This window comes from Coturnix japonica, chromosome 6 (genome assembly GCF_054131305.1).
Source record: "Coturnix japonica strain WE chromosome 6, WE-NBRP24, whole genome shotgun sequence".
Lineage (NCBI taxonomy): Eukaryota > Metazoa > Chordata > Aves > Galliformes > Phasianidae > Coturnix > Coturnix japonica.
The window spans coordinates 34,847,552-34,875,101 of NC_140668.1; the positions used below are offsets into that span (position 1 = coordinate 34,847,552).

The 27,550-nt window shown below is 38.5% G+C and overlaps 1 protein-coding gene across 2 annotated transcripts in view; it reads left to right on the forward strand.

Moving 5' to 3' along the window:
* The window catches only part of VAT1L (vesicle amine transport 1 like), a 41,171-nt gene that overhangs the window by 6,318 nt on the left and 7,303 nt on the right, over positions 1-27,550 (forward strand). For both annotated transcript variants that reach the window (XM_015874167.3, XM_085551847.1), the window contains exons 3-7: positions 1,570-1,785; positions 12,226-12,368; positions 13,177-13,280; positions 14,052-14,107; positions 14,615-14,809. In XM_015874167.3, the coding sequence (XP_015729653.1) occupies positions 1,570-1,785; positions 12,226-12,368; positions 13,177-13,280; positions 14,052-14,107; positions 14,615-14,809 (714 nt within the window). The remainder of the gene's footprint in view (positions 1-1,569; positions 1,786-12,225; positions 12,369-13,176; positions 13,281-14,051; positions 14,108-14,614; positions 14,810-27,550) is intronic.

The following is a 27,550-nucleotide window of genomic DNA, read 5'->3' on the forward strand; positions in this document are numbered from 1 at the left end:
ATTTCTCCATCTCCCCCCTCCTGCCTTGTCTCTGCCTTGCAATAAATAATAACCTTTCAGTGTTTTTGTGATAGACAGTAACTGAACAGAAACTTAACTATTTGAAAAACTCTTCTGCTTCAATTGCTAAGCACTAGTGTTCTGTTAGCTGTAGTCCATATGGAGGAATGTTTTATGAAAGGACAGTAGGAAATTTTCTGATTAGATAGCATTCTTAGTTTAAATGTTCCTGCTGTTTTTAAAAGGCATCATATAAGGCTATATCATATGGTTCTTGTTTGAGTAATGTTGCACCTGAATGAATATACTGGGTCTCTGAAGATTATTACTTTGTTCTGACCATAAAACATGGTTGTTCTCTGGTGTGCTTCCTGAAATCAAAACAAGTTCTGGTATTTTACTTTTTACATATAGTCTGCATAGCTGTGGTGGTGTTTTAAGTAACCTTGAAGAAGATCTGAAACTTGAAATGATGCTGTGCACAGGTATGAGCCCATCGCCAGGGGAATGTTCCAAGATGAAGATGTAGTGATGCTCTGTTGACTTCTTTATGGGATTTTTGCACTGAATAGGAGGATGCCAGATGCTCATTGTCTTGTTGACGTATGCTGTTACCTCTGTTTGTAGAGACTGCAGGAATTGCTGAGATTGCACCCTATATTTTCTGACCTCCTTTCCCTTTGTAGATCACGTCCTGTTCAAGTTGCATCATGCTCAGGCCATCTTACATTTGAGATATTGCCGGCTACTTATTGTCTTCACTAGCTGCAATTGCATTATTGTGTGATGTGATGACATAAAGTGACAGTCCATTTTTGATGCTTTACATTGAAAGAAAGCCCTTTTTGTTGTTGTTGTTAGGGAGTAGTAGAGCAACAGCCTCTTCTTCCCACCGAAAGCAAAAGCTGATTTGTGCTGAGCTCAGATGTAACAGGCGTGATCTATAGTTGTGGAGATGGTTCTCAGGAGCTAATGTCCAATTTGACATGATGTACAGGTTCTGTATAATGTTCTTGGTAAAAATATGATCTTTATTATTAAGAAATCCCTTAGGAATCACCAAGAGGGGTCTCTCACCTTAGTATTCTTTTTGGTAATAATTTATGTTTGTTTGCAAGGATAATAAGACTGTGAACATACTCATTAATCTGAATAGATTTTAGATTTTATACACTTTGCTAACAGCAAAAGGAAACCACAGAATGGTTACCAGTGATGCACTGCTAATTTGAATGTGAATTTCAAACAGAGGAGACATCTCAGGGAAACTGGAATGACAGTTCTGTTCCAGTATTTTCATTCTAAGAGAGATATAAACCTTTCAGAACTGTCAGCAGCACCTTGGCATTTTGCTAACCCACAAAATCCTGAAGCCAAAGTGATGACAAGTGCTTGGGAGATTAAAATGTGCCTGTTCTGTACTGCTGTGTTGCCAACAATATGGACCACTGTTATCTTTACTATCTGTCATCCACAGCTTGAACAAGAGAGTTGCAGATCTTAGAAGTTCCTACCTACAGTTTTGGTTGCACACATATCCTCAGTGGGTTTTTTTGTCCTTATTTGTAGATTGGAGACAGAGTCATGGCTTTTGTAAACTACAACGCATGGGCTGAAGTTGTTTGTACCCCGGCAGAATTTGTCTACAAGATCCCAGACGACATGAGTTTTTCTGAAGCTGCTGCATTTCCCATGAACTTTGTAACTGCCTACATGATGCTCTTTGAAGTTGCTAACCTAAGAGAAGGCATGTCTGTGCTGGTTCACTCTGCAGGAGGTGGGGTGGTAAGTTGGACCTTCTCTTACTTTCAAGTCACTGAAATAAGCCAGATGCTGTGGTTTGATTTGAAATCAGTCTTTCCTACGTGAGGGATTGTGGTACAGGAGATACATCAGAAAGCAATGCAGGCTTTTGGTGAAATGAAATTGATCTGACAATCAACTCTACCCCAAAAAGCACAAGAAGCCTTTAGAAGGGACTCAGAAATCAACAAGTAGGTTTTACCTCAAACTTTGTATCCCAGCCTTTCTGTGCTTTGTATTTGTTCATTGTGAAAGAAGGCTGTAATGAAAGGATTAAATAAATCAGCTCCCTGCGTAAGGTCTTCATGGTAACCTTAATTCTCCTTGAAGTAAATGGCCCTATTGGAATATTCCTGCAGATGCCGTGAGCAGGTGTGATGTTTCTTTGTGAAAGTCAGTATACTTTTTTCATTTATTGGGATTGAAGGCAGTGGAAAATATTATTGTGCCAAATCTGAGGAAAATGCCATACAAATTTGAATTAGTCAGAGGTAGCTGCTGCATGCCATGTTTTGGGTTGTCAGTAAAGAGGCATTGTACTGCATAGGCAAAGCAATGGCTGAATGGATTGGTTGGAGCCCCACGTCACGTAGTGACACGAGAAGCCAGCATTTGGTGTTACCAACTTGAAATATCTTTGGAAAAATCTCTCTTGAATAAAATATTAAGAGACCTAGAGGGAAATATGTTTATATTGGAAACTCTGCTGTCCTCTTCCGTAAGAATGATTTTATGACCTTAGAACATGAGCAGATCTCAGCCTTTTAGAGAACCTCCTCTGTCTTACAATTGTGCCTTATTTATGCTAAATTAATATTTTATTGTCTACAGAAGTGTCTGGTAGGCAGCCCCAAACACCTTTTCTCTGATTCTGTGCCCTTAGACCTTCTTTTAGTTTCTCATGAAAATGAAGTCTGTAATCAAAGGAATAAATTCATCAGTTCCCTGCACAAAGTATTTTTAGCTAACAATAATCCTACTTGCAGTAAATGATCCTCTTGGAAAACTTCTGTAAATGAATGGAATTTATAATCTTATTATGTTTCAGCACAGTACAACCTAGAGCATTATGGCTGACTTTATTGTTCTATAACATTAAAGCTTTTCATGTGGAATTTAGGACTGTTAAAACAACTGGAGGCCACACACTGGGGGAACTGGATATTCGGTAGGACTTTAAGGTTCTGTGTTTACCTGTGAGGCCACTAGCCCAGCTGACTCTGTGTGGACCCAGGCTGAGCATACTGAATTAGCAAAACACCCAAGAATGTGTGCATATGCATAACTTTAGAGAAAATGGACTATTAGAATAGACTGTCTAGACTGTCTCTATTAGGATAAAGCGTCCTTGCTACATTTTTCTTTCTTTTTTTTTTTTTTTTCCCTCTCTCCCTTTTTTAGCTTCACTCATCTCTATTATTTCTTCATCATCTTACTTAAGCACTGTTAGCACTCTACTAACCTATGCAGTCTTCTTCACTAGGCAAGCCCTGTGCTGGGCTGTTCTTTTAAGGCGTTGCTGTCTTTCTTCCTTTCTGCTATTGCAGATGCCCAGTGAGCATCTTTCTGATGTGTTACTTGTGGGCTTCCTCAGAGAGAAGCTGAAGTGGGGAATGTCCTGTGTGGCTCACAAGAGAACAAGAGAAATGCTTTTATCCCCTGTGAAGTAGTTAAATAACAGAGCTTCCAGAGGAAAAAGCAGAGGTGCAGGAGGTGCAGCCAAAGTGGGCAGTATTAGTGTAGATCTGTGTGATCTGGGGAGTGCTGCAGGTGAAGTGGAGATGCACTGGTTAGCCTGTAGGGCAGGATGCTGATGTCACAGGGGCAGTGTCTTATGCAGGCTGTTGGGTTTGGTGGTAGAGCATGTGTCATTAGGACCCAAATGGAGAAGCTTCTTCCATTCCTTGGTAGGTATTACAGGTAAAATCTCATACTGTGAAGTGATTTTTCCGCTCAAGATTTCAGAGGAAATGTGCTGAAGGCACGTATTCCCCCTTAAACCACTCTTATACTCTGTCTGTTAATCCTTTGAAAAATATAACAGCCTCAACCAAGGAAATTATTTTCATGAAGTGCTTTGCTAATAAACCAGAAAGCTGACACTGGAGTCACTATGGGAAGAGATTGTGTGTGTGTGTGTGTGTTTTTGCTTTAATAGATACCAGGTCTGTGAACATTTTCAGCATGTCCAGTTTGTTTTTAAATGCCATAGAAATTCCAGAATACTTTAATGAGACAGCGGGCTCCCTGTGGGACTAGAAGCTTGTAATTTTCTTTTCTCATTATACACGATCATTATTTTAGCCATTTCAGGCAGTTTATTAAAAATAAAAGAGAGAGAGAGAGAGAACTTGTTTTTTCAAAAAGCTTTTGTGAGGTTCTTTGTTCTGGCTCTCCAGCTCCCTTCAGGAGAATCGTGCAGCTTTCTCAAAAAGCAGAGTCAGGGAGAATTCTCAGAGACCTTTATTTTTGCATTGCCTCCATGTATTTATGTGGCCTTGTTTTTGTTTGTAGATATTTTTGGTAGGGAGGAAACTCCCAGACTGCTTTCCCATCTGTGCTTGGGGTTATGTTTAGTATGTGGTGGTATCGTTTGGTATCTGACCGGGTATTTTAGTTAAGGTGATTTACTCCTGGAAGTTTCAAAGGATGTCGATAGATAATGTAGAGAGAAAGTGGAAGGCAATGAGCATTTTCTCAGCTAAAAGGTCAGGGAGTTGAGTGATCTTCATGGTAGGAAAGATGACTGGCTGTAGGGCAGCATCTTGTCTCCAGAACAGGAGGAGAAGTACAGACAGTCACGAACTGCTTGTAACATTGTATATTGTAGCCTTCCATCTAACGAGAAAGACCTGCTGCAGTGCTTAGATAAGGGAATCTGAAAGAGAAGATTGTGTTTACTTTGGTTTCCTAGGGTCAGGTTGTTGATTTTTGACTGTTTGGAATGGAAGCTGCAAAGGGTGTTCTGGTTTTCCTATCTCTTTTTATCTGTTGAGATGGGAGAAATTAAGAGAAACTGACTGTCAGCTGTCATCCTGGAAACTGAAGTAGGCTGGAGAAATATTAGGGGCCGTCTGGCTCACATTTCTCATCAGACATAGATAAGAAATTAGTATTTTGCAAAGCATTCTCGTATCATACTTAAAAACAAGGCTGGTCATATGCTATCACTTAACACTTCCAATTAAGCAGACTATAATACAGAGCAGCAGGGCAGTTCAGCGGTTAACAAGATAAAACTGTATACTATGTATGAGGTTTAAATGCTTAAAGCTAGAGAAGTGTGTAAGTGCCCTTCTGAACTGATTGCTGAAACAGTGAGGTCAGCTGACAATGAACTTGAAAAACTTCGGATTATACACACGCAGAAATCAAAGCTCAAAAGCATGAGTGGTTTGCAAGAATGCAGCTTACTGCAGGACAAATAACCAGGTGAGAAAGTGGCTTAATTTAACTGTAGAACTCTATAATTAATGTTTGTAAGACAGTGGTAGAATAGGTCCCATCACAAATGTACTCAAATGACATTTTTTTTCAAGGGTAGCTAAGTGGCAACTGAAAAAATAGAGTGAGGAAAAGCATTAGCATCTAGTCCTCTGGGACTGATCTGCGTGAAGCAATTACTACTCTAAAACAGAGACTGTTCAAGTCAGTGCATTCAGTGTAAGTTTCAGTACAGGCATGTATGAGATTACATTAATAATATGAAGAACAACTTCATAAACTTGTGAACTGTATCCTGGATTAATTGAATTGGTGTATTTTACAGGATTACTCTATTTAAAAAAAAAAAAAAAGAAGTGAAAAAAACATTATCATTTCTAGCTGCAATAAATCCAGTTTCTCTGTCTATTATATCTGCTCGAAAAATGAATTCTTTCATGGGTTTAGATTTGCTGGACACTGCTGTTATGGCCATTTGCTCGTCTGTTTAGTTTTTATATACTGCCTGTTCCAGCTGCTTAGAGCATAAAATATTGGTCATTTACCACAATCGTGTAAACGCTTCAATTTCAGTGCTTAACCCCTCAGATACAAGGCAGAATTACTAGCCAGTTCTTTCATGTTTCAGTCTCCCAGGTGCTAGAACCAAGCTGCAGTATTGACTGCTGTCCTGAAGCTGTGATCTGACCTTCCTTCTACACTTAGCAGAAGAGGAAGTAAAGGAAGATACAGATGCAAGCTCTCCTGTCTGAGTTTGAAGGATAAATCTGACTTGGCAACAGATTTAGGTCATCCTGGCAGGATAGGTTACTGCTTGGCAGGAGCCCTTCTTTTTATTTCGTCTCCCCTGTACAAATTGCAAATATTTGAGGATGTGTTCCAAAATGAATCACCAAAGTGGCAACACTGATGTGACAAAGAACTGGCACTCTTTAGCAGCTGATCTCACAGTATCACAGGAACTCCTTCAAAAGAATTACCAGATCTCTTCCTAAAAGAAAAACAAACCAAAGTTTCCCTGCACTGTCTTGCATGATAAGAAGTCTTTCTCAATTTCCAGGTTTAATTTGTAGCCAGTTAATGTATCTCTGTATCTTCTCTGGCCCCTTCATTTAAATTAGCTGTTCTTTCATTTTGAGACAGTTCATTCATATTTTTTTGGTAGTATGTATATATGGTTAGAAAGTAGATGCTTAGAATCAAACCCTTCCTGGGCCTGTGTTTTTCATGTTGAAAGCAAGTTTGCTTGTGCACACTCAGTTTCTATAATAAGGTCAGATATCTGTTTCATTGAGTATCCTACTATACACAGTAATCCATACAGAAGTATTTCATGGGCTTTGAGCTGAGTGACTGCAAAGCAGCAGTGGGCAGTCTGAAAGCCAGCCTTCTAAAACAGGTCTCCCAGCATCTCTGATCCTTTCTAACATTGTACAGGTTGACTGAATTTAGGTCTGTCTGCACATAGCAGGTAGGAGTAAATTAAGTAGCACTCTTGAGTTGTATTTGAGTTCTTCTTGAATATGTGTTATTGGAATTTACTCCCTTCTTCTGATGGTCTTAACTAGTATATTGCACAATGGCATTACAGCTTCCCAATCTGATAAAAATTTTATCTAGTACCTTCCAGAACTGCACTTGCTGTTTTCTTCTCAGTAGTTCATAGGATTTCTGCACTTAATAAATACACCCCAATTGCTTTTCTCCTATTTCATCTCTGTCTGAAAAGGAAGAGAATAAATCAGCCCACACAAAGCTGTGTGTAGCTGCTTTCAGTATCCTAGCATTTGAAGCCAGACAGGGTGTCTTTACACCGTGATGCCCTGTGCCATGTGAATGCCGCTAAAGCAATGGATATGCTCCCTCAGCAGCACAGGAAAGTCCCAGTGCCATGCCCGAGTCTATTTCCAGACACTGCCTCAGAGCATAATCTGTTAATCAAACACAAAAGCTTGGCACACCATACACAAAAAGCAGTTTCCCTGACCAAAGCAGGTTGTGGTGTCTGAAGGCCTTTCTTTCTGCCCTCCCCAGAGGACATGTCCTTTTCCTGAGTCCCCTGCTGAATCACCTCACAGGCTGCCACAGCTGAACTTTTTCCTCAGCTGTTCTGTCTTTTCCAATTGAGTTTGCATGCTTCAAGCAAGAATCATGGCAGGTGGATGCTGGTGTAGCTCCCTTTGGTGCAGAGGGTTTACACCAGATGTAGATGGAGCCGTGAGTTTTGGTTGCACACAAACTTCACAGTTTTTCAAGGGGTGAGGAGGAAGCATTCCCTGCTGATTCTTGCAGGAAGTCAGGATAAATAGAGCTTGTTACCTCACCATGACCCTCCTGCTGCCTCTCCTCCAAAACTTACTGTGCTGCACTGAGTGTAACAGATGCTGCCTGAACGCTTGCTCTGTTTGTCCACTCTGCAGTGTTCACTTGGGTTCTTGGTTTCCAATTTCCTTTGCTGTACTAGAAAATTAACACCCTCAGGAGATGCTGTACTGTGCAGCTGGCTTCTCCTGACACTGCAAGAAAGTTCTCCTTGATGCCAGAAGATCTGTAGATAATCCTCTCTTGCGGTTTTCTTACTCTTTGTGTACTTCGTACCACCTTCAGGTATGGGAATGTGGCTTCAGAGCATTTTGGAAGTGTGAGTTATCTTCATGTTCAATTCCAGACAGCTTTTGTGTGCAAGTCTGAGTGAGTTTTGAAATGCCAGAGCACCTCAGGGCTGCAAAAATATACTCCAGAAGTGATTGTTTCTTACTATTGATTCTCATAGATGCCATTTTGCTGGTTGTTATCTTGTAGCTGGTTTGTTTGTTACTGCCGTAAGGCTAGGCTCAGGTTATAACATAGCAAAATATATAGAGCAAAGAGAGTGTGGAAGACTACTGATGTGGGACTGCTGTTAGTATTAATAAGCTGATTAGATGGGTAAATTTTCATGTACTTGTGCTTTTCATACTGACTTCTTGATTTCCATGTTTTTAGCTTTGAAATTGCTTAAATGAATGAAGTGGTCTGTTTCATTTTTATTTAAAATCTGCTTTTTTTTTTCTTTTCTCTCTTTTTTTTTTTAATATATGACTGTCTCAGCATGAGCAGTTTCTGATCCTGCAGGGTTTAAAGTTGAGTTTTAAAGCAAGCAAACGTATAAGAATTTCAGTCTTTTTACTGGAACTGAAACCGATAGAATTGTATCCACTTAAAATAGATTCTATAATAATCACATGTTGAGATTGGGTTCAGCACACTGATGTCATGAATTGTTAGGATCCCTTGAAAAGGAATCTGTTAGACAGACTTTGAGGTGAGATGCAAGACTCTTATGCCAAGACCAGTACATGAGACATGCTTTGCTTCCATAGAACACTGTAAACCAGGCTGTATGTCAGAGTGCAGTTCTGTATGATAAACAGTGTGTGTGTGTGCACGCAGCTGGATTACTCTGAAGGTAATGCCTTCTATTGATTTCCATGGAAACTACAACAGGTTCCAAGAGCACAATAACACTATTAATAGAGGAAATTCTCAGCTACTAAATGCTGTTTTTAGGTGTAGTCACCACCATTAGCTGTGCATTTTTGCCAGCGATGAACAAGCTCCACTGTCATAACAGCAACATCCATTTGTAATGTCGTGGGTTGAGATATTAAAGTAGGAGTCATTACTTTTGGAGCAGTCCTCATAAATAGATTTTAAAGCAGGTTACTTCCCTTGTAAGGAAGTTATTTGTGATCACATCTATTACTGCAGTGAAGGAACAGATTAGTTTATTCAAAGGCAGCTTAATCTCCTTAAATGTAAATGTAAGTAGCCATATGAGAATGACTTTTTTTGCCCTCTGTCAGTTTTCCCTCCTTCAGGAAGTATCTCCATGATAAATTTGAAAGGTTGGCCCACGTGAACCTAATGAGGTTCAAGAAAGCAAAGTGCAAGGTTTTGCTTTTGAGTCTGGGTTATCCCAGAAACATATAAGTGTGTACACACTGAGTGAAGGACTGCTACAGATTCTGTCTGGGTGGGGAGCTAAGAGAAGACAAACAGCTGCCTTTCTTTTGTCTACCACGGGGCATTCCGAACACTGGGGCCCCTCACACTTGCAATTAGCATGTGTAGCCCTCTAAAACGAAAGCTGCTAATCCAAAAGTAGCTAAATGACTTGAGGGATTAGAAAAGAGACTTAAGAGCAACTTGCATAGCTGCAGTGCTGTTCTGGAGCTTAGTCGAATTCCACAGAAATTAGTGAAACATTTGAGTTTGTAGGGTGAAGTTCAGTTCTCCTGTTTAGGTGGGGAAATCTTGCTAAGTCCATTATCTACCTTTATTCCGATATTTTTGCAATTCAAATATTAGGAATACTATGCACAAAAATAAAGTGCAATCCAAGGTCAGCTTCAGAAAGCTGTAGAAGAATGTTTCATGGAAGTGCCAAAGAATAGTTTGATGATCTCATTCATCCAGTTAGAAAAATACTGGTCATGTGAGTCAGTTTTAGGGTTTAAGTATCCACAGAAAATATTCTCATGTAAGGTCTTAGATAAGCTTATCTCTATTGAGGGTGAAAGGAAGAAAACGGGTTATGTACACTGTGATGTTTTTATGCATTTCTCCTATTCATCTGATGGTCGTTTAGTTAAATGTTAATCAGGATAAAAAGCGTTTCCTACTCTAATATTAGACCTTTTAAACATACACTGTCTTTGATTCAGGATGCATTCATTATCCCTCGTATTCCCGAGTTATGCTGAAAATGCAGAAAACTAATTAAAGAATAGATCAATAATGTCAGAATTTCACTCAACTAGAATATGTTATAAAATACTAATGTAGGCATGTAATTTATGTGGGTAATGATTTTCTGGAAGGCGTAGAAAATGAGAAGTTGATTACAAGGTAAAATAGCTAAGAAAAAGGGAGATACAAAAATCAGATTATTATTTCTTGTCACTCTGTGTTTTTGGAGGTGATAAGAAATAGAGGAAGGCAGCATAAGAAGAGTGAAACTGTGCTGCTAGAAAACACCTCATCTTGTGATGTCTTCCCCCAGGAAGATGCTTGCCTACGATTTCTATTAGGTTAAGGATTCCAATCCAGGAAAATAGTGGGTGATTTGAAAAAGGAAAGGTCATTTATGTTTGGTATTGGATTATTGTGCTATAAATCTACATTCAGGTCTGTCCTGCTATAAGTTTCTCTGAGCTGCTGGGCATGCTGTTCAATTTGCTGTGCTATTTCCATTTCTCACCAGTAAAGATTAGAATGCATCTTCTCTTGTTCCCTTCTCTTTACCTGTTGGTACCTGCCCAGAGGATCACAGAAAATGCTCTTGCTGTAGAGCTGTTTACTGACTAACCCTATTTGCATGCCACCATGTAAAAATAATACTGTTGTCCTCTTAAGATGTTCAGCTTTGATGATTGTCACTACCAATTACATTCAGCATTAAATGAGAAGATGCCAAGACCCCGGGGTATGCAGGATTATCCAATTATTCTACTGTAAATAAAAGCCAAGCACTGATTACTGGTATTTACATACTAATAATCAGAGATTTTGGTTTGAATGAGCTGAAATGTGTTTATCCATGGATGATTTTACTGGTCATGCGTGCTGTTTACAAATGACAATAAGTCATAAGGCTGTAAGTGTAAGAAAGAATCTGCTAAATTCAGCTAGATGTTATTTCCTGAATCACAGTGCTGTTTCCTCCTTCTGGGCATATACATGTAACCCTACTATCTCCAGTGGAATAATGTGGTTGCAATGAGAGGTGGAATTTGGCTACCAGAAATCTGTCTTCTGTTCATTAGTGCTCTTCTTCCAGTTTCTGTAACTGAGAGATAGTTGTATAGTTTTACACCTGTGTGTGCCAGTAGATGTATGTGTGAGTGTGTGTATGTAGTTAGAAAGTCAGACATGCCTGTCATGAAGTATGATGAACTTCTCCTTCTCAGTATTGTAATTTCCATCATGGCAGTAGCAAGAAACTGAGGTTCTGTTTCAGAGCTCAGGAATGAAAACCATAACATGGAAATATGTATTTTATTTACTGCAGGAAATTCTTACAAGCTCAGTTAAACATAGGCATAGGGAAGCATAAGTTTACGTTGTGAAGTCATGGAACTGAGAGGATGTACTAGAACGATTCCCCTGTCTGTGCTCTAGGCCATTTTCTCCTCTTCCCTACTGATTAGTTTTGAAGATGGGGCACTGAGCTCAATGAGCCTGTTATTGTGACATGTGGCTATTCCTGCTTTCTAAAATGCTCATAATAATAATGATTGTTATTAAGAAGAGGGAAAACAGGTTAGCTGTACTGTGCAAGATTGGCCACACCAAACTGGTATCTCCTACTGAAACAAGAAAATGTGATCACTTAAAAAAATTAAAAAAAAAAATAAAAAATAGACTGTATGTTGTACTGGGACCGTGGGAACCTGAGGAATAAAAGCTGTATCTAAGTATAAAAACCAGTTATCTGCCATAAATTTTGTTATGGCATAAAGGGCTGTGAGGCCTTCTTGTGACCAGGGGAGGTTAGAATCACACGTGGAAGCAGCCACAACTGCTCTGAGGTATGGAGTGCCAATGTTACTCAGAGATCTCTGGGGAAAAATGCAGAATAGAAAGTGTGAAATATTTCTGATGTTCTCTTCCAGCAATCGTTTTTATGTTCCTTGTAATTCATGCAATTTCCGCTAAATTACCCTGCCTTTGTTAAAAGAACAAGAACTCCTTTCCAATTCAATTCTTGATAGAATGAATTCATTTAATCTTTGTAATTACTTTGTCTTCAGGATATCCATCTGATTTTAATGTGTTTTTTCCTGTGACTCAATTGCACTACACTGGTAAGAAATTAGTTTGGGAAGTGCTTGCACGTTTGGTGTTGGATTTTGCCCTGTCATGAATGAATTGGTAATTGCAGAGTCTGTCTCCCAGTTTCCATATCAATGAACTAACATAATAATGTGCTCGCAGGGTCAAGCTGTTGCTCAGCTCTGCTCAACCATTCCCAATGTTACTGTTTTTGGAACGGCTTCCTCTTTCAAACATGAAGCGATCAAAGACTCAGTAACTCACCTGTTTGACAGAAATGCAGACTACGTGCAAGAAGTAAAAAGGTATTTTTATTTTCTCAAGTAAGCGTTATACTGTCTGACAAAGTACCATGAAAAACACTGGGCTGGCCATATATATGGGGAGAGATTACACTATTGAATTCAGGAGCTGAAGTTATTCAAGGAAACAGCTTAGATCTATGCACTACGAGGAACAAAATAGCAAACATCCCCTTATTTCTTTATAAGCAGCATAAGATTTGCAAAGTAAACACAGTGGGAATTAAAATACAGATGTTAACAGGAGACTCTATGGTTATCTGTCTGTGTAGTAGCTCACCATAACTTAACAGTGTAAGTTTTCAGTGAATCTGTGTGCTATCCAAGTTTTAGAGGTGTTCTCTAGTGTGACTCCATCTGCCTGTACTTCTGTCTTCTGCCAGGGACTGATAGCAGAGCATGTGACGTCTGTTTTAGTTTCAGATCCTTAGGTTTTGTTTGTTTGCATTTAGATTAGAATCCTGTTGCCTTCTGAAATCCTGTGTGCTTTGTGTGCTTCTGTTTCCATTTATATGCTTTCAAATATCTTTTTTTGTTGTTGTTGTTTCAGTTTACCTAACTGAATTTAGATAGGGATCTCAGTAAAAAGGTGACAAAACTGTGGAATTAATAGGAAAATCTTAGGGAAAAAAATGTCTTTTTTATTTTACTTGTCAGATAAATAAGAGAAAATGCTTTTTCCTGTATCTTCTATCTGTTAAAATACTGACTTATTCAGTTGGGCATAACAATAAATTTCTCCAAGGATCACTACAAGGCTTAAATTCATGTGAATCCTATTTAAAGTGAGGTTTCTTTCTTCTTTTTTCAGAATCTCAGCAGAAGGGGTAGATATTGTTTTGGATTGTCTATGTGGAGAAAATACCGGGAAAGGCCTCAGCCTTCTCAAACCACTTGGGACTTATATCTTATATGGTGAGTGAAAACAGACACATACATATTTCAGAACTAAAGGGGGGGAGCATAGGGGAGGCTTTCAGAGAGTAAACTGTCATTTCTATTGGCATGACTTTGAGCAATTCAAGCCTAGGTCTCTGTTACTAAATTCCCAGTCACACACTGAGTGCTCTGCATACTGAGTAAGCACATCTTGCCCGCAGTTCTGCCAGGTTGCCTTGTTGTTTATCGGTAACGTCACCACAGTCAACCTACAGGAGTCAGCTGAAGGGATTGCTCAATTCTGCAAATGAAGAATATATCTCTATTGTAGTGGAAAGTGCAATGGCATCATCAATAAGCGTTTCTGCTTCCTTGGTCTCATATCCAGTGGCAGTAAAAATGAGTGAGTGCTGTCACTCAAGTATCTGCTTGGAATGTACAAGCCCGGTCTGTTTGTAATGCAGTCCCTGCCAGTGGATTTCCATTGTTTGTTAGCAGGTTAAAGTGGATGATATGTGTACATTCAGACTTGTAGTAGTCTGACCTTTGATGGTCAGATATATTTATCTATTGATGGAAGAAAGGACATTACTGTGGTGATCAATGCTGTGTATTTATAGAGATTAATGTTATTTTATTGGAATAAATGGAGAGCTACAGAAGAGAATAGTATCAGAATGACTAGCGGCACTTTACCTGTTCCTGGCTTTGAAAGAAAATATCTTGGAATAGAAACAATTCTACTTATAATAAACAGTTCGATTGTCAGTGTGTATTAAGTTGTTTCTGTGTACTCATCTTTTACAGGTTCATCTAACATGGTTACTGGGGAGACAAAAAGCTTCTTCAGTTTTGCAAAATCAGTGAGTGTCCCAGCACTGTGATTCCACTCTGCTTTCCTCTAACCTCAATCTGTTCTAAAAGATGTTGCTAAATAGAAGTTTTATGGCTGCATTGTGATCTGACAGGTTTAACTTAGATATGACAGCTATATGGGAATTGAATCTGTGTGCGATGCGTATTCAAGTTGTTATCTATCAGACATATATCTGTAAAAACAAAGCTGGATAAGCAGTGTATAGTTTCCTTGTTTTGAGAACAGTCAGGAACTGCTTGCAAAGGGTTGGAGATCCATTATTTCTAGTGCCAAGCCCTAAAACTTGACACAAAAATGGGGTTTATTTCTGCATGTCAATCATTAGCTACCTGATATTAGCCTGTTAAATAAATTCCTTACCACTTCTCTTGGCTGTTGTTTGAGAACTGACAGATGAGTCATGTAGCGTATCTGCACAGATAGCTTTCTCTGTCAACTTTTTAGTACAATTTTTGAGGATTCTCTAACCTTGCTGCTGTTTTATCCTTTACAGTGGTGGCAGGTTGAGAAAGTGAATCCTATCAAGCTGTATGAGGAGAACAAAGTCATTGCTGGATTTTCCCTGTTGAACCTACTTTTCAAACAGAATCGAGGTGGCCTGGTCAAGGTTGTGATGGACAAACTCCTAGATCTCTATAACAATAAGAAGATCAAGCCTGTGGTTGATTCATTATGGGCCTTGGAAGAGGTAGGAGAAAAAAAGTATTTCTACCTGTTGAGTTGGGTTTTTTTATTATTATGTATATGCATTCTTACATGCAGAATTGGTATGTGATCACTTAAGAATGTAGAATGTGAATGGTAGTTGCATGGTTTCTCTTGAGAAGGTGCTGTAACAAAATTCTGCCTGTTTCTTAGTACATCAGCTTGTATTATCATGCATCTGTTAGGATGCAGTAATCATCAGACATAACAAAATGCAATACTATTAATACATTACAGTTCCAAATGGCCTGTGGTTAGCGTTTGGAGGCCGGGCTGCTGACTGTTCAGGTGACACTGAAGAGCATGCGATGGATACAGGGAAAGAATACTGAGTTGTGTTGGGACTACATAGCCTTAGACTGTTTATGGAGCATGATGCACTGCGGAGTTCACTGTGGCTTCAGGTGTTAAAAGAAGAAGGTGTGCTCTGCCTCAGGTCATGCTAGTAAGGGAGCTGTGAGCATCTTCATGCAATCTCTGCATCTGCTCCTAATATGCCCCAACATGGCACTTGGTGTTTCCCAGGAGATGCAAATAATCCTGCAGGGTATGGACTCTGTTTTTTCCTCTCCAGCAAAACAGAGAGGAATTACAGCTTCACCAGCAAGCCCTCATCTGTATCTTTCCTGAAGAATGTTACCATTTGTTTAAAGTGTCTGCCTGCACTGTCATTAGCAGCAACTAAGTTGTGCGGTAGCCTTACTAGCCAGTGGCATAAGGAGTGGCCTTCAGCTCGCCAATTGAACTAGAATGGCTAACTACTGGAGGGAAATCAGGTGTTGTGGTTCAGAGCTCTGGCAAGACAAAAATGCACTGTCCTTGTCTGAATGGGAGAATGCTCTAAGAGCCTTCTAAAGTAGAACTGCATTCATGTTTTGTTTTTGATGTGGTTTCCCTTATTTACTTAGTAATTAACCTTACAAAGCATTTAAACATTCAAGTGGCACAAGGCTAGATAGGCGTTCTGCCTATCTGTTTCTCAAATTTTGGTAATAAAAGGATCATAAGAACGTGAAAAATTACACATGGTAGGCAGATCTTAATAGCCAACATGATGAGAATTTGTTGGGAGACTTTTGTTTGATAACATTTCATCTCACATTTGGCAGTAACATGTACCATCCCTAGCATTAGATTGCAAAATGTGTAAATACATCTGTTAAAGAGTGCAGTCTAGAAAACTAGAGCTCATTTATCATGTCTGCTCATTTTTCATGAGCTATCTGGCAATTTACGAAGAAATTACTGGCTATATCTTCAGGGATATAAGAGTACCAGAGATGTCAATTGCAAAGTATTTCTGAGTGATTTTTCATTCTGGGCTTTATCGTTTGAGGATAAATTTTTGTGGGAATAAAAATAACTTGGGTCATATTCTCAAGATAAAGTTAATATGATGCACAGAAAAGTGTGGCATAGATAAGGAGTAATTGGAACCAGAGTTAGGAAGGGTTGATGTATGTTTTTGATCAGAAAGGTTTCTTTCTCCTTTTTCTTTCTTTCTTTCTTTTCTCATTTAACTAACATCCTTTGGCTCTGCTGTCCGACGTTTGGTTGCTTTTCCTTTCCTATTGAGTAAGCCTGATTTTCTTGAAATGTCCACATTCATTCAACTGTTCTCAGTCCTGTTCATTAGACAGTAACCAGTACGATCACAGTTTTTACCACTGCTATTTCCTGAGCAAATATCCTGACCTTAGGAGCATTGGGAATAATTGTGTTTGAGTGTGAGTGGCAGATGTGGACTTCAAGCATGGCATTTGGAAAGGAAGGATGTGAATATTTTCTGTGGCAGAATGTCACCCTCTCTCCAAAGGCTCATGGAAGGATGCACTTGTCTTCTGACTAGAAGTTGACTCATAGAGTTGAGGCTAAATCCATTAATTGACATAAAAAGGAACATATTTTAAGGAAAAGACTCAAAGGAGCCTTAACCATGAGGCATCATTCCTAATGCTTAATATTGAATGCCTAGTTGTGTCATCACATCCAGAAAAGTTTATTACTACATATGAAAGCATTGTCTCCATCATACTTTATTAACTCCGTGTCTGTGTTTATTTTCATGTATTCTTTCTTTCTGCAAATATTAATTCACAAATGAATTGGGTTCCATCCAAAAGCATAATACAATTCCCATGTCTCTGTCAGATTGTAGAACAGATGATGTCTAGTTGATTGCTGATTAATATTCAAGGTAGTGTTCAAGGATTGTTATAGAGACTTAACTTGATACTATTTGTGTTGAGCAAGTAAGGTTTGTCTGTGTGTCAACGAGGTCATTCCAATTAGGATGTAATCTTTTCCAGAGTTCTAATTTGTCTTTTTGGGCCTTATCCAAATGCTGTGGAAGTCAGTGAGAGGACTTCTAGGTTCACTGGCTTTTGTTTAGAATGAGAATTACCCTGCCTCTTCAGTACAGTTGGCTTGAATAAATTTAGCAGTGGGACAGAACTTGCTCTGGATGGAATTGGAAGTGACTTAATTTTCTTCAGTGCATCCAATTATTATTGACTCAAAGGAGTTCAGGTTCTAGACTATGGACTATTCTGATGGTGTAAAACTATTTCTTCATGCTGTTGAGTGTTTAAAATACCAGATAATTTATAGATGAGGCATGCTTAACATACGCTTGTGAAACAAAAAGCTAAGTGTCTAGAAGGATTGCATTTCATCAGGAATAGTAGAGCTTAAAGCAGAATTAGTATTCAGTGCAACATACTTAAGGTAGAGCAGGTTATAGAAATAGAAGGTACAGGACTTAGAGTAGTTAAGAGTAGCAATGATAACATGTAAAACAGAACTGCCATTCTGTCATGAAGGTGACTGGAAAATACAGGACATATCATCTAAACTGTGGGCCCATTTTTCTCACACTAGGCTTCAAAAATTTCACCTTTGGTGTGTCAGAAAGTCTTTAAATCTGGAATACTTTTTTTCTGCTGATACTATTAAAAAAGCATGCTGATTACAGATTAGTTTTGTGTGCCTGAAGATTCATTGTCTCCTTCTGTCTGAAGTGATATAAAGTGTTATAGTATTCATGTCATGGTAATGGTATCAAAGACCTACACTGCTGTAGGGCCAGTAAGAATGATGAAAAGCCTGAAATCTGTGGAACAGAGTTATTACTTACTCTTTTAAAAAACTAAGAGGATAATCTGATAATATTACTAGATCAGGTACCTTGTATTTGTATTAGGCACTGAATGTTACCCAGTGTCATGAGGTTGTAGTCATAATGTACTATTGATGTCTGTACCAACGTCTTACGTAGGAAATATGCAACAACTGGAGCTTAGATTCAGGAGTATATTGGCACTCAGCTGTGATTGGAATCAGTGGGATCAGAGCACTAAATACATTTCAGAAGACTCTAATTACTGTGCCTTGTGATCAGTGCATCAGATATGTTTGAGTGGAGAGGCACATATTAACTTAGTTTGTAACAATCACCGCATCATCAGTCTCATTTTTCATCCTGAATCACTGTAAGAGATGCTGCAAGTCTAGCCAGCTCTAAATATTATTCTTTATGCAAGTGGGATTCTTCTTTCTTGGAGCCAGAGCTTTTCCCTGTAGTAAGTTGCTAAAGCAAAATCAAGCTGTGTTTAAGAACCTAAACCTGAAAGGAGGGCAGTGCAACTGATCACATTGTGATTTCATTACAAAATACCTGACTTTAATTTCATCAAAGACAAATCATGCCTTTCAGTGATCTCAGCTTTAAGGGAAAAAGCCTTTCATGTATCAATGCGGGACAACATGGAGAAAACCAACACATTAATTACTTCTAACGTAGGAAGAGGAAAATCTAGTAATATCAGATTAGGCTGGCGCCTTGTTATTAATGCTAAATGTCATCTTGTGCCCTTTTTTTTTCCTTTCCTGTAGTGACACTATAATAGTGGCTTGTGCAGCTGTTTCTTTACTTTTATCTGCTTGGTGAAAACAAATTCCTCCTTAAAGAAATGACAGCTTCAATGCAACAAAATTGAAACAAGCTTCCTGCATGTATCAGAGCTTACAAAAATTGGTTGAGCTGATGTAGTAGGTTTCAAAGTATAAAAAGTGGGAAAAGCAAATTGAGAAGAAAAGCTTGAGTAGTTCAGGGTAACTTGCTGCTGTGTTCATGGTTCAGCTGTACTCAATTAATGACACTTTAAAATTCAGTGAGTAAGGGAAAGACATTTCACTTAAAGTTTACTTCATTAACATTATACGGAATGGACACAAGTTCTGAATTTATGAAAACTGAGCCCTGAGTAAGGTGATTTCGATAAAGGCTTTGCAAATAACCTTTTTTCCCAAGGTACTTAAGTATTAATTAAAACTCCAAATAATTTCAGTGCAATATGTTTACAAGAGTAAACTGTACCTTGGAGGAAAAAATATACCTTAAAAGTAGTGTGGATTAATTCGGCACTGCAGTGTTTTGTGCATATCTGATTATGGAGTTCTTGCTGCTCTTATGTGAATAATTTAATTCCTACCTAATACCTATATAATCTAATTTACTTTTCTTCCCCATGCAGTGCTGCTTAACGTGAGTTTGTATTACTTCCTAATTCTTTCTGCCCTTCCTGGCTGGATATCACTGTGTGATGATGTAACCCAGTAGCTTGTTTGTTTTTGCACACTAATGAGAGTAGTGTAACATCACCGTGATTTTGTTGTAAGCATGAGACAGAGGAAATAAGACGAGACTTAAAGACGGGTCCATTGTAACACCTCATGTATGCGATATTAGCTGTGATTGTCACAAAACAGGGTTGGGTAAATGAGCTGTTTTAGGAAACTCGTACTTCACTTGTCAAGTCTGTTAAATGTGTGTGCAGAAGTCAGTTATTTTCAATTACTACACATTGTTTATAAACCCTGCATAAAATTTTAGCTACGTAAATGGTATGTAATTTAAAAAATAATTTATTTTAATTTTGTGGGTTTTTTTCTTTGCAGCTTCTGAAATTGTGTAGGCTGCCAGTTGAATTACCTGTGTATATAAACAAAAAAGATTTGTCGTCTAGAGTCTTCATAATGTTGCTTTGCACATGCTGAGATTATTAGTTCAATAGATAGATAACAAGGCAGAGCATGACGTCACTTCCCTGATGTTATATTGCATGTCAGTGGAAAAAATCTTGGGTGAGCCTGACATCTCTGACTGCCAGTTCTGGCTTCCAACAGCTGACAGACAGGGTTCTGTCTTAGTATCACCGAGGGCCTTTGTGATTCAGAGCATGCACTTAGGGGCTCTCATCAGAATTATACCTGTTTCAGAAAGCTGGGTTTTAGCAGGTGAACAATATCTTAACATTTAGGAATGAAGCAGCAGGCATGAAACAGTATTATTTTGGCAATATTTCTGATAAACATTGCTTCGGTATTCAAATATTGCTGTTACAAAGGTTGGAACCTGACTAGTGTGAGACTGAAACTCTTTCAATTAACATAAACACAGCCCACAGCTTCAGTACTTTTCTAATCTACTCGGTAAGCACTCTGCTAAGAATTAATTAAGTACACAGACAGAAAATACTTTTGTAGAAGACATGAGACACTGGAAATTGGAAGTACAGCAGTGAGTCATGGTACGTGTTTTTGGGTCAGGACAGATTGCATTTTTGTTTGCCATTACGTGCCACAGAGATAATGGCTTTCTCTAATGGCGGGTCAGAAAACAACATCTAGACTCAGTTCCTTATGGATAAAGTGAAGCTGAAAAAAAAAAACACAGTGAAGGAAATAACATAGAAAGCATTGATGGGTTTTGCTGAGGAAAATGTGCAGTATTAAAGATAAACTAGTCACATGCTTCCACTTAATTAAATTAACAACAGGAGATTGTATGTGTGTTAAACTAGTATGTCACTTCTTGGAAGGAACAAACTTGTTAAGTGGAGTACGCTGCTGATTAATTATTGTGAAGAAGCAATATTTTACAAGAGTAGTCTGCTTACTGAAGTACATTAGCTGGCCTTTAAGTAATAAATTGGCACCCATTCCCTGTGTATTAAACTGACATGATGATATGGTACCCTTGCAAAGATACCTAGCTAAGGGGACCATGAGACATAGCTAAGGAGAGATTTACCAAAGCATGGTGGGTATATTTAGACATCAAGGACAGAACTATGAGAGATAAGAGGATGTTTATTCTATGTTTATCTTGGGTGTTTGACTCAAACGTGTTTTCTTTACAATTCGTTGTTAATGTTTATGCCATAGAATTTAAGCCATTCTCAAAATGTTAAAAAAACACTAAGTTTCACAGAGATTGTTTAAAAAACAATGTATGGAATTTTTATTTTATATAGTAGTAGAGAACAGAAGCTACTTGTTTTATACTCTTGATCCTAATATGCTGCAATCCATTCCTTTTTATTTCTGCCTAATACTGACAATGAAAAATCTGCCTGTCTTCTAGCTTTATGTAATGGTAGATTAAATGTCAGCCAATGCATTACATTCATCGATGGAAATAATTTTAAAAGGAATCCCAAGAAGTTTCCTCTATCTCCTTTCAGTAGAGTTGGTAGTAGAAAGACATATCATTCAGTCACATTCTGTCATTCAGAAAAATAGCTGTTGGATGCCATGAATGAGAAACTAAAATGCAGGTTCCAAAGGGAAAATATCAGAAAATAAGCTTTCAAAGGCACATTCAGACACTATTTTAGGCTTGTGCTGTGCACTGTTAGTGGGCTTAGTTTAAGCCATGGAGCCTATGAATGGAGCGTAGGATTTTTATGTGCGTCAAAAATTCCACTCTTGCTTATTTGTTAATTAGTTCAGAAAGAATGCTCTCAGTTGAACTAGCATGGACTGCTATTGTGAGAAATCCAGCTTTTCTCCCTGAGCATCAGGTTTGTGTCTGGTTTGTTAGTGACTGTTTTCATCCTTTCAGGGGCTTTATGATCTCTGTTGTCCCAGGTACTGAGGATTGTCGTAAAACTGAGATGGAAGTGCTGAAGGTGATACCTGGTGATACTTGGTGATGTTGAAGGAGCTGAGAGGTGTCATCCTCTGTATGTGTAACACAATACAGAACATGAGCAATTTAGTCTTCTCTTGCCTTTGAGGCCTTCCCATTTTCAGACCTGGAAGAGAATCCCTGATGATATCAGATGAGGTTTTGTCCTCTGATTTGCAAACCAGTTGTTTGATGTTTCGGTTGTGGTGTTCTTTGTTGTGGGTTTTGGGTTTTTTTCTTGGTTTGGGGGTGGTTCTGACTAAAACTGAGGAGTCTAGTACTACATTAACCAAAGAGTGCCTGGAAAGCTACCCAACAAGTGATTTAATCAACTCAAAAGGGAGTGGGAGATGAGAATAAGGACAACACCTCTCTATATTTAAATGGTCCATTTTGCCTAAAAGATCCTACGTTGGCAGCATTGGCCCCCATGGCCATTTTCCATGGCTGGTAGTGAGCAGAAAGATTTGTTAGAGCAGAAGAAAATGAAATCATTCGTGAGGCCACAAAATTACCATGGTGATAGGCGTTAATAGGTAATTTGCTTTCAGCATTACTTCTCTATATTTTGCTTTTCTGAGTGCAGTAGGGAGTTTTCACTGGAAACAAGTTTACTTTTCTGGTTCACATAATCTTACCCTGAATAAAATGATTGTATCAAAAATAACATCTTAAGTTGGTGCATAACAATCATTAATCAAGATGAATGTTCTCACCTAATGAAAATGGCTCATAAATCCTTCTCAATCACTTTAAACATAGATGAGTTTTAAAAGAAAAATTACTCTTACACTTAATGACATCTCTTAGATTAATACAATCCAATTTTAATGTCATAATTGAGAGTTTTATTTGGTATTGCAGTTTTTTAATGATATTATTGCTTGTTACAGATAATGATATCAATTAACACCAAAGCAGCAAGACAGATGTATTACTGGTAGTAAAGTGTTCTTACATATATATGGCCTGCTGTGAATGATTGAACACAAAGATATTTTGTAGGGAAGATTTGTGTATTATGATCACTGACTCAAACAAAATAGGCAGCATAATTTAGGGTCGTCAGCTGAGCGCCTGACTCTCGGCTTTTATGTTTTTACTCAATATGCTGGTTTGAGTATCAAAGTTCAGTTTTTGGATGTGGTATTAAAGTATGTGTGCTTGAGAATGTAGACTGTATCTGTAATCCTCTCAGTCCTTAAGCAGAAGTAACAAATTGCTGGTTGGTTGAGTCTGTTTGCTTTTGGTTTTTGTTCAATGAGTGTTTCAAGTTCTTGCCTGTTTTGTTGAACTGTAGCTCATACACGCATCCGTTGAATTTTGGGTGCATCAACACCTAATTGAATTAGATTAGAAGTTGTCTCAGCTGAATCAGTGGTGTTTTGTTACACAAACACTTCTGCTTTAGCTTCCTTGCTATGAACTGCATCACAATTTGATGTCAATCAATATAATACAAAGCCAAATGAGTATTCATGCGTGGTCATTAAAATTGTAAACTACATCAGTCACGTTGGTACAGGGTTAAAAGATCTTTAACAGTGTCTCAGAATGAAACATTTTTAACTGTGCCATAAAAAACATTAATGAATAAAGCAAATGGGGCTGAAAAGTACATTGTAAAACTCATCTGGTAAACAACAAAATAAACTCAAATACCTTCAGTCTTACCTAGATGAATGACTTTGATCTTACTGTTAGCGGATCCAGCTCAAGCTGAGGATAAGCACAAAAGCACTGTCTAACGTCACAGCTGTGTAATGATTTAATATATTGGTGGTTTTTGGTTTTGTTTATGTAGAATTTTAATGAAGGTACAGAGCAGCACCCAATGGTCAGATCTGGCTTAGAGAGCTTCTTGAATAATGGAAAAATATGACTATGACTTATAAGTAATTAGATTTGCAATCCTCATGGCGCTACTTTGTGAAACCAGAAAATTTAAACAAGAAAGCAGAGAAGAAATATTTTCTCATTTGGATCTTTAGAGTCCTTTGGTATTTACCTCACTGAGATTCAAGAATCTACATAATTGACTTACTGTCTAGGGAGGGAGTTTATTGGAGAGCATCCATTGTTGTGAAAGAACAATTGTGTGGTTTTTTGACACAAAATTAATGTGCTTTTGTAATCTGATCCTAGTTGGTGGATTTGTGTATATGGAGCTTCCCAGACTTTGGAAATGATAGTGTCAGTCATTTTAATGATTACATCTCTATTGTCTAGAAGACTAAATGTCTGCTCCATTTTGTAACCAGTAAGTTAAGTTTCCAAGTTTGGCAGTATTTTATACTGTAGTTCTGGAATAAAGAATAGTTTGTTCTCTGTACTTGTGTTAAAGGAAGATGCTGACTCTGGATGAGGTTTTACAGAAATTTTAAGTGTGTTTTGTTTGTTCGTTTGCAGTTTCATATAGAGACATGAAGCTCAACATTGTCCAAAGAATACATCATAGAAGGTCTTTGGGAGTAATCTTTGGTCAGTTTCCTCCCTTGAAATATTTAGAAAGCATGATTAAAAGTTACAGTGGCAGAAGACATGTTCATCACAGGTTCTGTGCCTGTCTTCCAAAAGGAATCATTTACCATTTGAGAAGAAGCACGTGTTTTCATGAGGCAGTATGTTAACTTTCAAGAAATAGGAGAAAGCAAGGCATGGTCAACAGCTATAACTACTGCAAGGCAAGGTAGCGACAGTCCTAAGTGTTACTTTGATGGAGTCCTGTGGAGAAGAATTTAGTATTTGTCATTTCAGTTGTCATCTGGCATAACTGTGTGTATGTACAAAAATGGTAGAATCAGCATTGGTTCTTGATAAGCACACAGTGAAAAATCACCTAATATGGTGCAAGCTGATGTGGTTTTAACCCATTAGGCAACATCCATCCATTTGCCCAGAGGCAGTTAAAGCATGCATTGACTTGGAGCACATTGCAACTAGTTTGCTTATAGAGGCAGTTAGGAATATGGTGAAAAAGATTCTTCTGTCTCTGAAAAATGCTCTGCAAATGTCTAGACAGTCCGTGTGAAACACTGCAATTCTGGAAGTATTTCAGACTTGGAGTTCTCACATGGCTGTGAAACAATACAGTTCCAGAAAGGCTGTCTCTAATCTTTCACTTGTGTGTGAAGAGAGATTTGTGTTTGCCAGCTTCCCACAGAGAAGCAAGCAGACGGGATTGCTGCTGCAAGGCTGTGCTGAGGAAACCAGCAAGGTTGACCTTCTGCAGTCTGGGCATTATAATTAGAAAGACAACAATGCACAAAGCAGTGCACTTGTAATTAAGGGTGTGTTTTCTGGGAGTGGAGGAGGGGGGAAATTAATGACTCTGTTAACTATTAGAATATGCTTATGGGAGAGAGAACGAATGAGACATAATTGTGAGTTGGTGCAGTATTTTTCCAAATATTTTTTCAAAGAAATCACAAGGCAACATGGCTGAGGCAAGAGTTTAAAAACTTGCGTTATGGAGCTCAATATTCAATAATAACATAAAATATCTGCTTTTAATTGCAAGGTGATGAATGTCATAAACTATTTCCTGCTATAAATTGTGAAGACGCTGTGTTGAAATGGACCAAACTGAACTTCATACTTGAATTCCTTTTACACAAGAGACTTCTACATGTTAACCAAATACAAAAGGCTTGTTTCTTTTGCCTGCAACTGCTAAAACTCCTTTGCAGCCAAAGGACTTTCACAGCATAAGAACTGCTGCTGCTCCACAGCAAACCAGATTCTTGCTGGAGTGGAATGTGAACCACTTCACCTTTGAAATATCCCAAAATCAGGAGAGTCTGAAGCATCCTTGTGTGAACAGTTGGCTGCAGCTTAGTATAACATGTTATTACTCAGAATGAGGGAAGCTACCATAAAGGCAACCAGTCCTAAGATCCTGTATGTGGGATTTGGTGTCCTGGTAAAATCTGAGGCCTTGCTACTTTAGTTTTTTTCACCAAATCTCCCTTCAGAGAACACCCTTGATGTTGAGAGTAATAATGTGATTTTTATGGTATTAATTTCTGTTGCAGAAGATTTCCTTTTCTTCAAGCTTATGCTAATAATACATGATAATGAGAGAAGCTACACTGTACCAGTTCAAATCAATAATTGCTTGCCTTATCATTCAGCAGGCTTTTCTAAGGTAATACATGTAGTCTAATAGAGATGTTCCTTCTACAGTCCTTCTCTTACAACCAAAATGCTTTAACTGTTGAGGAATTTTCTGTGTTGGAGGATCCAACTTCAAAGTCTTTTTTCCTGTGCTTACTGTGTAGGAAGAACTCCCACCAGATTTATAGTCTAGGTCCCATTTGGTAGTTCTAAATATTGAATTTGATATTGGTTCTTTCTTTTTTCTGCTTTGTTCCAGTAAAAGCTGGCAAGATTTGGTTCAGTTATTCAGTCACTGTGAGACTTTAAATCTCTATTTCTTTGAGTTTCATCAAGGCAAAAACAAATACTCATTGGTGTCAGCAGGCACTTGTTGGAATAAGGCAAGAGTGAACAGTACAGTTGTGCAGCTGTAGTTCTCCCTGTAAAAAACACATAATGTAACTGATCTCTTTGGTAGCCAAGGGAGGACTTGAGTCAGAATTTGCCTGTAGCATCAGTTTTTATTCCTTTGACATTTTTTCTCATCTTGGGTCTGGTTTTAGTCTTGCTGCCATGGCAACATACAGTGAGACAACAAGGTATTCCAGCTAAAAGGTCTCTCCTTGCTGACGGGCAGCAGGAGGGAGTGGATGTTGGAGCTGCTCTTTGCAGCTGTGAATAGCAGTGGAGGAATGAAAGGGATTTTAAAATGACCTTCTATTTGCATGTATACAGGAAAAGGCATGGGTGCAAATGTTCAGTGTAACAGCAGAAAACAGGTGAGTCAGATTCAAATCATTGTTGGTTTTAGATGGGTACTAGCAGGATGATGCAGGTATTAGCTGCAAGGAAGCAGACTCCGTAGCTCAAGTTATCTTCTTCCCATGTCTAAAAATTCTCTAATCAGATGAAAATAATTGCTGACTGTACTGATTTCTTAACGTTTCAGAAATTAATTTTGATTGTATCTCAGTTTTCTCCATGCTTTTATCCCTGTAGCCATTGGGCCCCAGGTACCCTAAGATCAGCGTGTCTTCTTGCATATGGTCAGTGCTTGATTTCTGAGGTAACAACTAACACGAGCAGGAGTGGAGCCTATTCAAAGTCCTGTAAATACCAGACTGCATTTGGACAGAAGTCACTTTGAGGAGCAGGCAGACACGGTCTGTAGTGCAGGGGAGCTGCTCACTGTATGTGCATTACAGGAGGGCTGCATCCAGAGCACTAGAGTTCTGTCCCTGATCTTAGCACAAGCCACATTAACTGGGTTGTTGCAAATGCAGCCTAAAAGGGAGATATACTTTTGCTCTCTACGTCCCATGCCCTAGTACTGGCAAAATCTGCATAGGGAGGAATATCGATTTGCTCTGCTTAGAGCTACCAGCAAGGTGGTAAACTACTGTCCTTGGTTCCTTGAGCTTCCTCCCTTCCACAGACCAAAGCTAAGAAACATAAACCAGAAGGTAGAAACTATATAGGATTTTTTCTTTGTACGTACTACTGTGGTTAGTGTGGAAGTTCATGTATCCCAGTGACATGAAGGTAACTTCTTATGGTCTGAGATGAGCATCTGCCATTGTAATGCAGCTCACAGTTGATATTAAAGACAGCATAGAATTTAATGGACCACACAGCATCTGATGTTAAAAATCA